The 12,408-nt window shown below is 38.3% G+C and overlaps 2 protein-coding genes across 2 annotated transcripts in view; one reads left to right on the forward strand and one right to left on the reverse strand.

The window, feature by feature from the left end:
* Positions 1–3,113: 3,113 nt before the first annotated feature.
* MSTN (myostatin) lies at positions 3,114–10,053 on the reverse strand. Its single transcript, XM_036386365.2, has 3 exons — positions 9,564–10,053; positions 7,361–7,734; positions 3,114–5,296 (listed from the first exon to the last, which is right to left on the reverse strand). Exons 1-3 carry the CDS (start codon positions 9,934–9,936, stop codon positions 4,916–4,918), a joined length of 1,128 nt encoding a protein of 375 aa, XP_036242258.1. The 5' UTR covers positions 9,937–10,053; the 3' UTR covers positions 3,114–4,915.
* Positions 9,822–12,408, forward strand: part of C7H2orf88 (chromosome 7 C2orf88 homolog) — a 38,413-nt gene continuing 35,826 nt past the window's right edge. Inside the window, exon 1 of the mRNA XM_054515353.1 lies at positions 9,822–9,903. The gene's annotated coding sequence lies outside the window, so the exon portion shown is untranslated. The remainder of the gene's footprint in view (positions 9,904–12,408) is intronic.

Here is a 12,408-nt window from a genome sequence, read left to right on the forward strand (position 1 = left end):
TTTAGAGCACAGAGTCTCTAGGAACACCAGTTCAAGATCACAAGCTGACTCATGGACACTAAGCTATTTTTTATTTTCTGAAAGCACTGCTTTGAAAGCATGTATAGTGGGAGAGTTATGTCCATAAGGAAAGGAACAGTTCTTCCTGTACCCTCAGAGAGCCTTAGTGGCTAAGGCTGGTGAGAATTAGCCAGACTTACACCCAAAATGCTGCAAGGCTTGTTGCTGATCTTGACACCTCATCTACAGAGGGCTTCATTACTTGTTCTCATCTATATTCTGGAGCAATAAAAACAGGCAGTTTTTTTGTTTTATAGTCACTGTAGTAGTTCTTCATTCCTCAAATTCACTGCCTAGCCACCAAAGAGAATAATTCTGTTTAATTTATCAATGCACCTAGTAATTAATTGGAGTCATTCACTGTTAAATGAGCTGTACATTTGCACTTCTCCATTTTCTTTTTTCTTTTGCAAGATTACTACAAAAGATGTTAGCACTATCACTTTTTTTTTTTGAGATTATTTAGAAGTATCCAAGAGTGAACAGAGCTGTACTTCTTGCCTATTCAAATTTAGAAATTGGCCTGCAGCCCTAACTTTTTCCTTTGAATCTTGTCAGGGCTTTTATAAACTTAATGGGAGAATTGGAGGTTTAGTGTTTCCAGAGTTGTTAATATTTTATTTTTATGGATTCAAACATGTTACACTTGCATTTCAAGCCAGAGTTGTAGTCTTACTTCTTGCCGGGGAAGACTTGACAGAAAAGCAGATGCAGTTGCATTACTGGTTTCATTGCTGGTGTTAAATCAGTGTATAGATACCTACTTGCTGCAGTTAACATTGTTGGGAGCAAGCTCAAGTGGAAGTACAGAGCTAACTTGAGTCAGTTAAAACACATCCCTAAGGTTCTTCCTGACAGTTTTGCTAAGTTACATAGACACAGCATTGTTTGTAAAGCTTCTAGCTTGTGCCTCCCATTATGTACTGTTTCCTAACTTATTTTTACTGCAAGGTACTAACTTTATAAGTTGAGGTAGGATATTTTGGTTTTTAAGTTTGTCCACCCAGTGCTTCAGATTATAATAACCTGCTTTGTTATACTGCAGCTTTAACAAAATCTATCTGCCTGGACTGAGCTGTCCAAACCTAATCTCAAGCAGATTTATTTTTTGAGATGTTCAGCCAAAATAGGTCATTCGCATCTAAGGTCTGAATTAAAAAGAAACCACACAAAAAAACCTTCAAAAACCCCCAAATGCCCAATGAACAACCACAAACTCCAAACCTAGACTCCACAGAATTGAGGAAAAAGCTACCTAAAGCTATGAATGGATTTGGCCTTTAGCTCTTCCTTTGAAATCTGCTCATATTTAGCAAAACAGCCCATCTGTGAAAAGTTGCAGTGCATTTACACTCAGTGGTGATGACTTCTGTGTTCAGCTGTTAAATTCCCCACAGGCTCTGTTGAGCACATGGGAAGGTTTCTCCCCTAACCACAGCTTCCAGCAGGAGCAGGATGCACTGGATCTGCTTAAGGTACAGGAGGGGGCAGTACTGCAGGGGGCTGTTCCCCCTGCAAAAGGGGCTCTAGGGCAAGAGTCTGGGGTGGGATGGGATGGGAGATGCTGTGTGAAATGGGAGGGTAATTGCTACTCGAGTTACAGTGTAACTGAAGCTGGGTAGGAGGTTGGGGTCAAACAGCCCTGGAAAAGGACTGGCTTATGTTGGGAGAGAAAGGGCTGGGCAGCAGAGCCAAGGGGAAGAACTGGAGCAGTATAGAGATGAGGAACTGCCCTGTTGCAGGTGTGCATGTGCATCTTGGGGCACTTGGACACTGCCTTGGAAAGATGGACTCTACCTGGTTCATTCCTCTTGGGATTCTTAGGATGCCAGGCAAGGAAATGATGCTGTTTCTGACACATCATCCCTCACTGGATATTTTCATTATTCTGAATACACAGCTTAGCAGTGAGGTTTGAAAGCTGTACAAAGTATTCACAAATGCTGCTGAAGTCTCAGACCTGAGCCTTGCAAATAAAAGGATGTAACAATACGAACAGAAGGAATAATTGACATATCTTAAAGTGATTGTCAATAAACACATTAATAATGAGCTATTCAGCAGCTAAATCCACAAGATCAAAGCCCACAGCATGTTCCATGAGTAGCCACTTATCTGTAAGGTCAATATTAAATCTCGGGAGCCATAATTGCTCTATGATCATTTCAAGTTTGGCAAAATATAAAAGACACATACTGCATAAAATTTACATGGAATAGAATTTGTCTGAGTATCAAGATGGGGTGCCGGTTGGAGTAGATGCTTTTTGGAATTCATACTACTTCTTTTCTTGCTTTAATTTTGCTTTAATTGATTCCAGGAATAAAAAATTCCATCACTTTTGTACTGCCTTTGTGCAGGGTACAGTTATTACCTGGCAGCCAATGATGTCACTTGTGTGGAGGTAAATGAATTTGCATTATGAATAATTTGCATATCATGAGTAAAAACAATCCTGCAGGTGTTGTGACTGGACTTTGGTGCAGACTGGGAATATGTTTTGTTCCCTATCTGCAAAATCCACGCTGCTGCATCTCTGCAGCTGTTGCTATATGAACTGGCCCAATTAAAGCAGTGAATGTTTAGCTACAGGGTATATGGAAGTTAATTGGAAGTCTCTGAATGGTTTAAGAGCCTCATGCAAGGAGATGCTGTTGATAGTTCACATGAGCAGGATGGCACTGCTTGGTGCCTGAATGTCACGAGTTAAAGTCAGAGGGCAAAAGGTTGCTCTCTGTTAAAGCCAGTGGAAGTTTTGCCATTGACTTTAACAAACAGAGGATTTCTCCCTTACTTCTGTAACTTTGTTTAGGAGGGGAATTGCGTTGTACTTCTAATTCTTGTGGCTTCACTGAGAGTCTGTATTCCAAAAGCTTTCAGATTTTTTATTTAGTCTGATGGTGTTTTGTGGGAAACTAAATTGAAAGTGTATTTAAGGGCCCCAGGGACCTGCTCTGGTGAACTGTATCGGGAGAAGCTGAACATCTGCTTGATGCCTGGACACAGCTTTAGCAGAACTCCTAATCATTCAAAAGAAATTGCAGAAAATCTGTTTGCTTTTAAATTTCAAACCTCATCACTCAAACTTTAAGTTTTAATGTCCTTACATACAAATTTTTTAAAAAGTAAAAAAAAAAATCAATACAAAATATTTACCACCAAGGCAGAAAATATATAAAAGAGGAAGGGAAGAAAATCAAGCAGTTTTGCAATTTTAGGGTGGTTTTACACAAAGGAAAATTCAAAACTGATTTATGAAATATAACAAAAACGTGCATCATACTAACATGAAGGTGTTTTAACAGTGATTGTGTTGTCTTAACAAACACCTGGTTTATCAGTTCTATTTCACATGTGAAATAAAATGGACTTTATAGTAAATAGATCTTTTTAATTTCAATTAACAATTTTTTACTATGAGGAAAATGTACAGAATTTGTGTGGAAATCCATGTACTATTTTTACTCAAATACAGAAAATACTTTGCTGCAAACTTTTAAATATAATAAAATGCATTTAATAGCAATCTTTTGTGATATCATTATTATTTATGAACATAACATTCAAAATATGGAAATTCAGTTGTGGATCAAAATGACCATAAAAACAGTAACCCAAAGAACCTTATAAACATGTCAACAGCCATCATTTATCCTAGATGGCTCATACCAATGTAAAAAACATATAAAATGTAGAATAATTCTCAACATATGGATTACTTTGTTGCATTGTTCCTACATATTATTTGTGTTAAAATCCAGAAAATTTGTTATGAAGAGAATATTGGGGTTTGTTTATTAAACTAAAGTACAGGTTAAAGCCATTCTTTTCTTCGTGATGAACATATACCAACAGTGACTAAAAAATAAACATTTATTTACAAAATATTGATGCATACATATTACACAAGTCAGTTATATCAAAGTGGTTTTTAAACAATATCTGTAGCAACCAACTATTTGCATTGGTTTACCATAGTGCAAACGGTAATGTTGCAAAGGCAGGTTAAAATGTGGGATTGCAATTTGAATGTTGATTTCTCTGCTGCCTTCTGTTTTTCTATGTCTAGAAAAGTATTCCTTTTCATTTAAAAAATATCTATTTCTTGAGAATGTTGAATAGTGTACCTGAGGATAGGGAAAATTCGTTATTAAGCCTAAATTCTTTCACTTATATAACTATCTTTCTATTTATTCAGCCTGCTTACGTAGCACCATTGCCATTGATTACTAACATACTAATGAGAAAAAGGAATGGAAACACGCTAAATACACTATGCCATCCCTAATTTCAGGGTTTGTCCATTTGCGTGGAATTTCATCTGATAAATTTCACAAGTCTGCACTATATATTCAAGTGTTTAAGGATGATTCTGGTGGTATTGTGTAGTGGTGTATATGTTACCGGTATATATGTTCCTGTAAATATGATACTAAGTGAAGCTGTGAAGAAAGGAACCTAAAAGCCTGCTCCTTCTGTCCTCAGGTGAGAAGGAGCTTGCTTTTGATTACCAATGTGTACTGAAACCTGCATATAAATTTGCATCCAAATGACTGAATATTGATTCCCTCATAATGTAAGAACTTTGTGGATTAAATCCGGTAATTTTGATTGTAGCTTTTCTCTTTTGCTGGCTCACAAGCAGCCATCAGGTAATTACATTGTCCTTTAGTTCACGTTCTGTAACTGCTGCTGGTAGCACGCAGGAGATCGGCAATGCCTTGTGTACGTGACTTCACAGTTTGAGAGAATGCTGAGGGGGTATAACTTTTTCTATTTTTCTCTTTTTTTTTTTTTTTTCCTTTTTATTTGGTAGCTTCCATGATGTGTGAAGCAGTGGGATCTGGTGAGGATCTCATGAGCACCCGCAGCGATCTACAACCATGGCTGGTATCTTGCCGTAGATGATTTGTTCTTTGCCGTTGAAGTACAGCATGTTGATGGGGGACATCTTGGTGGGCGTGCAGCAAGGGCCTGCCGAGCCCCTGGGGTTGGCTTGGTGCACCAGGTGGGTGTGCGGGTACTTTTGTAAAAACACAAATTCACATTCTCCGGAGCAGTAGTTGGCTTTGTATCGTTTAGGAGCGATAATCCAATCCCAGCCAAAAGCTTCAAAATCCACCGTCAGCGGGTAGCGGCAACATCGGGATTCTGTCGAGTGCTCATCACAGTCGAGACCGAAATCTCTGCGGGACCGTTTTGGTGTGTCTGTAACTCTGACCTCTAAAAATGGGTTCTGTGAGAAGAGGAGAAGCAATTGGAATCATTTCTGAGGTAAGCCCAAGTTCACTAAAAACATGCAAACAATATTTCAGATGTAGATGTATCAAATTGATATTCTGAAGTGATGTTTGCAAACAAAATTTGACCTGCAATTCTGTTATAGTTCTCTCTGCATTTCCCTGCTGTTTCTCTATACAGAGCTTTAATATCTGAGTATTTGTCCCTGAAGTCACCACTGTCTCAGTGCTTACATTGTTTAACTGCTGTAAGAACATTTCAGAAATTTGGAGGATGCTGGATTTTTACTTTTGATGTGGATTTTTTTACTTTGTTTTAAACTCCATAATAAGAGCTGTTGTGAGTCCTTCTGAAATTCCCTTCCTAAAAATCATATTGAATTCAGGCTTTCTGGATATCAAGGAAAGTTTTTTTTGTCCAGACCAAGGAGGACAAAAGTTGCTCCTCTATTGCTGCCATACTTGAATGACTCTATGACTGAATGAATTTGGAGGGGCAGCTAAATATTTTAACTCCTGGAAGAGTCCTGTGGCCAGGAATGTACTTTTGGCAGATCCCTGAGCCACATGCCTCCTACAGAAGGTGTGTTTCCACAGTCACCAACTGGGACTAGAAGGAAATTGCAACCCCCAGAATTGCAACTTCAGTTCCCAAAGTTGCTGCCTTCCACACACTGATTTCTGCCCCGTGAGTTGGTTCAGCACTGATGGGACCATCCCATGGAGACCATTTCTCAGGAATAACAGCCCAGCTAACTTTGTTACACAGGTTTCCCTCTCAAGCTGTTTCCTTGTGAGCTGTGGAGCTGCTGGAAGTGCCATTTCCAAAGGTAAATTATATAGGGAGGTGTTTGGTGAGAGGAGCACCCCTGTACTGGGAGCTGCTGGAGAGGAGCTGGGGGGAAGAGAGATTTCCTCTCCCATTATCAGCTGTGCCTCTAACCCTGCTCTGCCACTGAAATGTTTATTTATAAATTATGATAGCCATGGGTTAGTATGTATCATCATCTGAATGGATGGAGGTGGTGAGGACATTCCTGATCATGATATCCAGCTGGCCTGTTCCAAATACAGGAGATCCACATTTATATTGGATGTATAATTAAGATATCTCAGAGTTTTTCTTTTAAACACTTATTATATTATACTGCTGTGAAGTTAAATGTTGCATAAATATGGTTGGACACCATGATCTTCTCCAACCTAAATTTTTCTGTTTCAATGATCAAGAGATTCATCTACTACACAGAAGTAGAATAATATTCTTCATACTTTATGCAAAAGGAGGTATCACTTGGTTGTGATAAGTATAGAAATTTGTATAGGTTGTAGATGAATAGTGATTACAGAAACAAATAGCAAGGGAAATGCTGTAGTTTCAGGTTTATTTCAGGTGTACTTGTAGGTACGTTTCAGATTTAATTTGTTCATCTCTTCTTATAGAAACAAACCACTTTGTGAACTTTCTTATCATCACGACTCAATTATTGTATCAAGCAGAATTTCTCTATTCAGATGCTTCTAATTGGTAGAATGATACACTCTACCAAATACTGAAAGGTAAAGAACTTAATATTATGAAGAAGATCTGTTCTCACCTTCATAAAGAGATATTTTTTTGTTGTTAATAGATAATATATGCATAGAGAGTATGTAGGAACTCCCTTGCCTCTCAGCAATATTGGAGGCATCTTTCCTAACCAGTGAAAGACTCTAAGGACTTTTCTTTATGTGAAATAGCTGCTTATCAAGCAGTATTTGTTCTCAAAATTGAAAACAATGTAACTTTGATAGCATCATCTATCAGTAATTGCCAAAACCTTTTCTAGTTAATGCCTTGCTATGTCTCTCTGAAATACTGCAATTTCTCTCAATTTTTTAGATAGGGAAACAGAGGCAGAGGAAAGCTGTTGATTTTTGGCATGATCAGAGAGCAAAGAATGAAAGAATTGGGTACACAGAACTTTTGTCTTCCTCTTCCTAAACAATGCATCCATTTTATCTTTAAAACAGAGTTTAAATGCTTTTCAATGAAATGGGATTTTTCTAAATAGACTTACCAATCCATCTTCTCCCGGTCCTGGGAAAGTTACAGCGAGATTCCGTCCGTTCTCATCAAAAGCTTTTATTTCGATGCCTAAATTGGATTCAGGCTGTTTGAGCCAATTTTGCAACACTGTCTTCACATCAATACTCTGCCAAATACCGGTGCCTGGGTTCATGTCAAGTTTCAAAGATCGAATTCCAGTATATCTTGTGCCATCTTTCATGGGCTTAATAAGTCTCAGGATCTGCACAAACACCGTTGTAGGTTTTTGGACTTGCCTCAAGTATATCCACAATTGTGCCTTTACTACTTTGTTATATTGTATTTTAGAGCTAAACTTAAAGAAGCAACATTTTGGTTTTCCCTCCATTTGTACAAGAAAATCAGCTATAAATGAATGGAAAGAACAGATTACTGAACAGGGAACAAGAAAAAACGCAAATATAAACCTGACTATTTTTTTCAGACTGTATAAAAATATTACAATACGTTATAAAGAGTATCAGTAACAAAGTGGATTTAACTTAATTCATTTTCTATGGTTTACACACTACAGAAACTTTAATGGATGTCAACAAAATTACTCTATCACCTACTACCAATTCACTTCTGCTGGTCACCTCCTGAGGACCTTCATAAAGCATGCAGAATAGCAACTTTGCATAAGCTGACTCAACATGTGTGTGGTGATCCAGCTATTTCTAATTTACTCAAATGCCTCAGCCTGCTGCAGACTTTACAGCCCTGGGCAAACTGCACAAACACTTACATTTCTCTTCTCAGTGGGAAGAAAATAATTGAGGGGATTAATATAAGGATCATTTTGTTTTCATTTGAATAATATTAGAGGAAAGTCACGTGCAGTGCTGCGTTCCTCCTTCCTGTAGCCTACGATGCAGCTGTCATACCTAGTCATGGCAATATCTTTCCATGCCAGGATAAAATGGGTCGTACTAATCCTAAATGGTGCAGGACTTTAACGTTCATAAATCTCATCACTTAAGATACCTGTCTCTTTAGTGCATTTAAAATAGCTCAGGGGCTTTTTATAAGTAGGAAATGAACTCAGAGCAGTGAAATACAACGACTTTTCTTCAGTCACTGTAAATGTATAGCTGTTTGATTAAAAATAGTTATAAACCCTAGAACATAAAAGTCTGGAATAAAAATGCAGGCAGACCTCAGCTCTCAGCTTTGTTATAAGGCTGCAGTAAAATAATGCTATTAAGTGTCATCTTAATCATTACTAAGTTGAAAAATTTCACTGAAAAATTTACTTTTTCATCTGTGGGTTCATTTTTAGCTGGTGAGAGCAGCAGATATTATTCTAGTCTGCATATCACAATGATATCTGTAACTGCTAACATGCCTTATATGTCCTGTCATATTTTTCCTTTTTGACATCATATTCATAAGTGTTATTTAAAAAAACAGCTGCCATAGTCGAATACTTTAGCTGATGAAGAACATAAGATACTACAGTATTAGCTGTGCAAAAGATACTTGATAGGAGGCATAGCAGATGTTTAGCACTCAGAAGACAACTCAGAATCTGCTCATTCAGTAAATGCCTTCATTCTTCCTTGGCACGATTACATGAGCTGATTGCTATAGCACGGACATTTTTACATTTAATCTGTTACACACATATTTGCTTTAAATATATAGTTTTAACTCTGAGGTGGGTGGTGCTAGTTTATGGGATCAGCAAAGAGGCAAGAATTTAACTCTCTGCTTGCACTTGCTGTAGCATGTTGCAGCTAGGTAGGTGTAGTGCTCTAAGCTGCATTTCTGTTGATTTCTATTCCTTCTAAAAATACTGGCCAGTGAAACCTCCCTCACAAAAATTTAGTTCTCTCATTATCTGCACTTGTACTTTATATTTGCGAGAGGAAATGCCCCGAGTGCTGCAGATAACGAAGTTGACTGAACTGCAGATCTCCCTTTGCTTTCTAAGGCAGTGGGCAAATCCTAAGTGCTACAGGGCACACACATTATAAGGAGCCGAAAACCGAACAGTAAAACAAAGGATTGCCACACGGCCATCTGAACCTGGCTCAAATTCTTTAGAAATAATGCTCTCCTCCCTCCCTCCCTCCAGCAGACTTCAGCCAGCAGCCTGTTGGGAGAGCCTGAGGAGGAGTTGTGTGCCTCTACAGCAGGGAGACAACTCTCTCAGAGGAGCAGTGGGAGGCGAAAGAAGCAGGGTTACTTACACTCTGTAGGCATTGTGATAATCGTTTCGGTGGTGGCATGATAGTCATCATCTTCCAAAGAGCCATCGCTACTGTCATCTCTCTGCACATCATACTGATCAATTAGTTCCTGCAGTGGAGGAGCCTTGGGTAAAAGTTGTTTAATAACATCCCTGCTAATGTTAGGAGCTTGTTCCAGACGCAGTTTGCTGAGGATTTGAATTTTTATGGCTTCTATTCTGGAAGATTTTGTATTCTGTCTCCACATACAAGCATTGCACAGTCCGTCCTTTTCAGCGTTCTCTGTGGGCTGACTACTGTCATCAAGAGCCACCGGATCAACTGCAATCAGCATGAACAGGTAAATAGAAGCATAGAGCACTAGCTTTTGCATGATCTCACATTCAGTGCAGCACTTTTGCCTTCTTTTTTTTCCCCCTCCCCCTTTCCCTTTCAGTACTAAACAGATCCGTGAAAGCAAATGCAATCTGAGAGAAGCTTGCCACACTGGTGTACCTTATATATTCCAAGGGGGGCTTTTTATACTCCAACTTTGATTAGGCTCATGTCGTCAAACCCGACGATTGGTTGCTGTCCCAACAATGAATCTGGCTGTCAGAGGGTAAAGCCCTGTCGATCACAAGTCACTAGACAGCGTTTAGTTACAGCCAAGGGTGAACTGATTTATCTGGGTACTTCACAGAGGATATGCCTTCACATTCTGAAAGGATATATTTCCAAGTATTGTGGGCAGCAGTACTGAAAGACAGCACTGTCATTCTTAAATATTATACCAACTGTATACTTGTACTATGAATCAAGAGAAGCCTTGCTCTAAACTTGCTTTAGGCTTCTACCAATCTTTCTGACTTGAAAGTTTGTTCTATTTACAAGAAAATCCTGAGAGATTACTTTTAGCAGGCAGGAAAATTATACTTTAGAAATGGATTGAAATGAGTACTAATTTATGTTGTTCAACAACTGGTATATATTCAGCAGTTCCTATTTCAGAAAACCTTACTGGGTTTTCCTAGACATTAGCAAAAGCAGTATTGGGAGGTATTGTGCATATCTGACACTATGCAAATCCTGTCTTATTTTTTTACCCCTTTAGCATATATCAAAATCCACAGAACAAATGCCTTACTGAATTAACAGTCAGTAATGAAAAATGATTCTGTCCCCTCTTCATGCTGTCACCAGAATTCTGGGCAGTAAATTAAGTATCTTTAGTAGCAAAGGTATTTTTAAGGAATATCTTTAGCCACTCACTCTAATATTACACAGGAATAGTTTGACTTGCTTTTTTCATTATTAGTGAAAGCATTATAAGACTTAAAGTATTTAAATATCTACTGGTTATTTATCTTCTTTTTCTATGTAACCTTTTATTTCTCTTCAAAATGTCTCTATATTATGCCAGCCCAAGTGATATCTCTGTACTTTATTACTTACGACTCAAATACTTAGAAATTCTCTTATGTCCTGCTTATATGTTAAAAATACAGTTTTAAAATGCTTTTTGCATAAGAGACATATATCTCTGTGTGATTGCATAGATAGGCTTATAAAATCTTACATTTGATCTTAAAATCAAATGTAGCTCACATTTGATGAGCTGTTAGCAATAATTATGGAATTCACACTTAGTGAGGGGGGTGAGGGGGTTACTGCTCAACCCTGGCTGCATGTCCCAGCAAACAGAAACCCTGGAATTGGTATGTATTGTATATATTTGAATATTTGGAATCTGTGTATTGTAGCAAAGAGAAATCCTGGAATTCAATGCAATATGCCAAAGTTTGCTTAAGTTAGGACTGAATTTTCAGTTTCTCACAGAGTTTCTTTTCTTTTCCCATTCTGAGTACTCCTAAAAATATGTCAGACAAGGGGTTTTGCATGTGTTCATATAGGAAAAACGTTGGTATAAGTAAAGATGTGGACAGAACTCTCAAAATTTTTTTTCCTGCCTGGCCATTCATATTCTTTTTGTATTACCTCTCCAGGGCATGCAAATTCACTGTATACCACAGAACTGAGCCTAATATTCAGCTCATAACCAGTGACATAAACCACAAGTATTCAATTAAAATTGGTCATCCTGCCCTGATGTAAAGTTGATGCAAGTGACAGATGTATCATGCTCACACATCCCAGGCATGTAGCTTTAGGGTCAGAACCTGATATTCTGATTTTAACCAAAACCCATGTTTAAAGCAAGCAGTTTGCTGCCTTAGCTCCTCAGCATTTGGTTTTTACACAGAGACAATGCAGCTTTCAGCATGTGCTAACACAAATAGGCTGTGGTTCACTGGAACAAGGAAACTGCCTGCCATGCTTGTAACATCTTTAAAACAGATTACTGGTGCATTTCAAATGATGGAAATGTGTTTTTGTGAAAGATGCATAGGATAATTTACAGTAAGACTCTTTCTCAAAAGCATTGAATTTTGGGGGGATTTAAGTTAGGGGTTGTTTACTATTTCTACAGTTAATGTCATTATGAAATTATTTTTAATTATTTCTTTTTTTTAAACTAAACTTAACCATATGGCTATCGAAGGGAATCTACCCCAAGTAGAAAGTTTGACAGCTACCAGGTTTCGTACCAGAAACAGTTTAAGATAATGATCCATCAATAATGATGCAGTCATTGATATGAAAGTAATTCAATGTTCTGGCAGACCATGGCTAAAAACCTCTCTTGCCCTTCTCTTGAGGGAGAGGGGCAAGAGAAGTGCTCAGCAAAGCAGTGCCTCAGCACTGTGACCCTCTTGGGCTGCGCTCTGCAGCCACCCTGGGACCTTGCCTGCTCCTTCTCCTGCCAGTCCTCATGCTCTGGCCAGCATGAACATGCAGAGCTTCG

The sequence above is a fragment of the Molothrus ater genome, chromosome 7 (assembly GCF_012460135.2).
Source record: "Molothrus ater isolate BHLD 08-10-18 breed brown headed cowbird chromosome 7, BPBGC_Mater_1.1, whole genome shotgun sequence".
Classification (NCBI taxonomy): Eukaryota; Metazoa; Chordata; class Aves; order Passeriformes; family Icteridae; genus Molothrus; species Molothrus ater.

What these genes read in the sequence shown, in the direction of transcription:
- MSTN (XM_036386365.2), bottom strand. Translation starts at nt 9,936, where the DNA reads ATGCAAAAGCTAGTGCTCTATGCTTCTATTTACCTGTTCATGCTGATT. An exon ending in TATCACAATGCCTACAGAGT is followed by an intron (nt 7,735 to 9,563) that starts GTAAGTAACCCT and finishes ATTCATTTATAG; the next exon opens with CTGATTTTCTTGTACAAATG. An exon ending in GACCGGGAGAAGATGGATTG is followed by an intron (nt 5,297 to 7,360) that starts GTAAGTCTATTT and finishes CTCTTCTCACAG; the next exon opens with AACCCATTTTTAGAGGTCAG.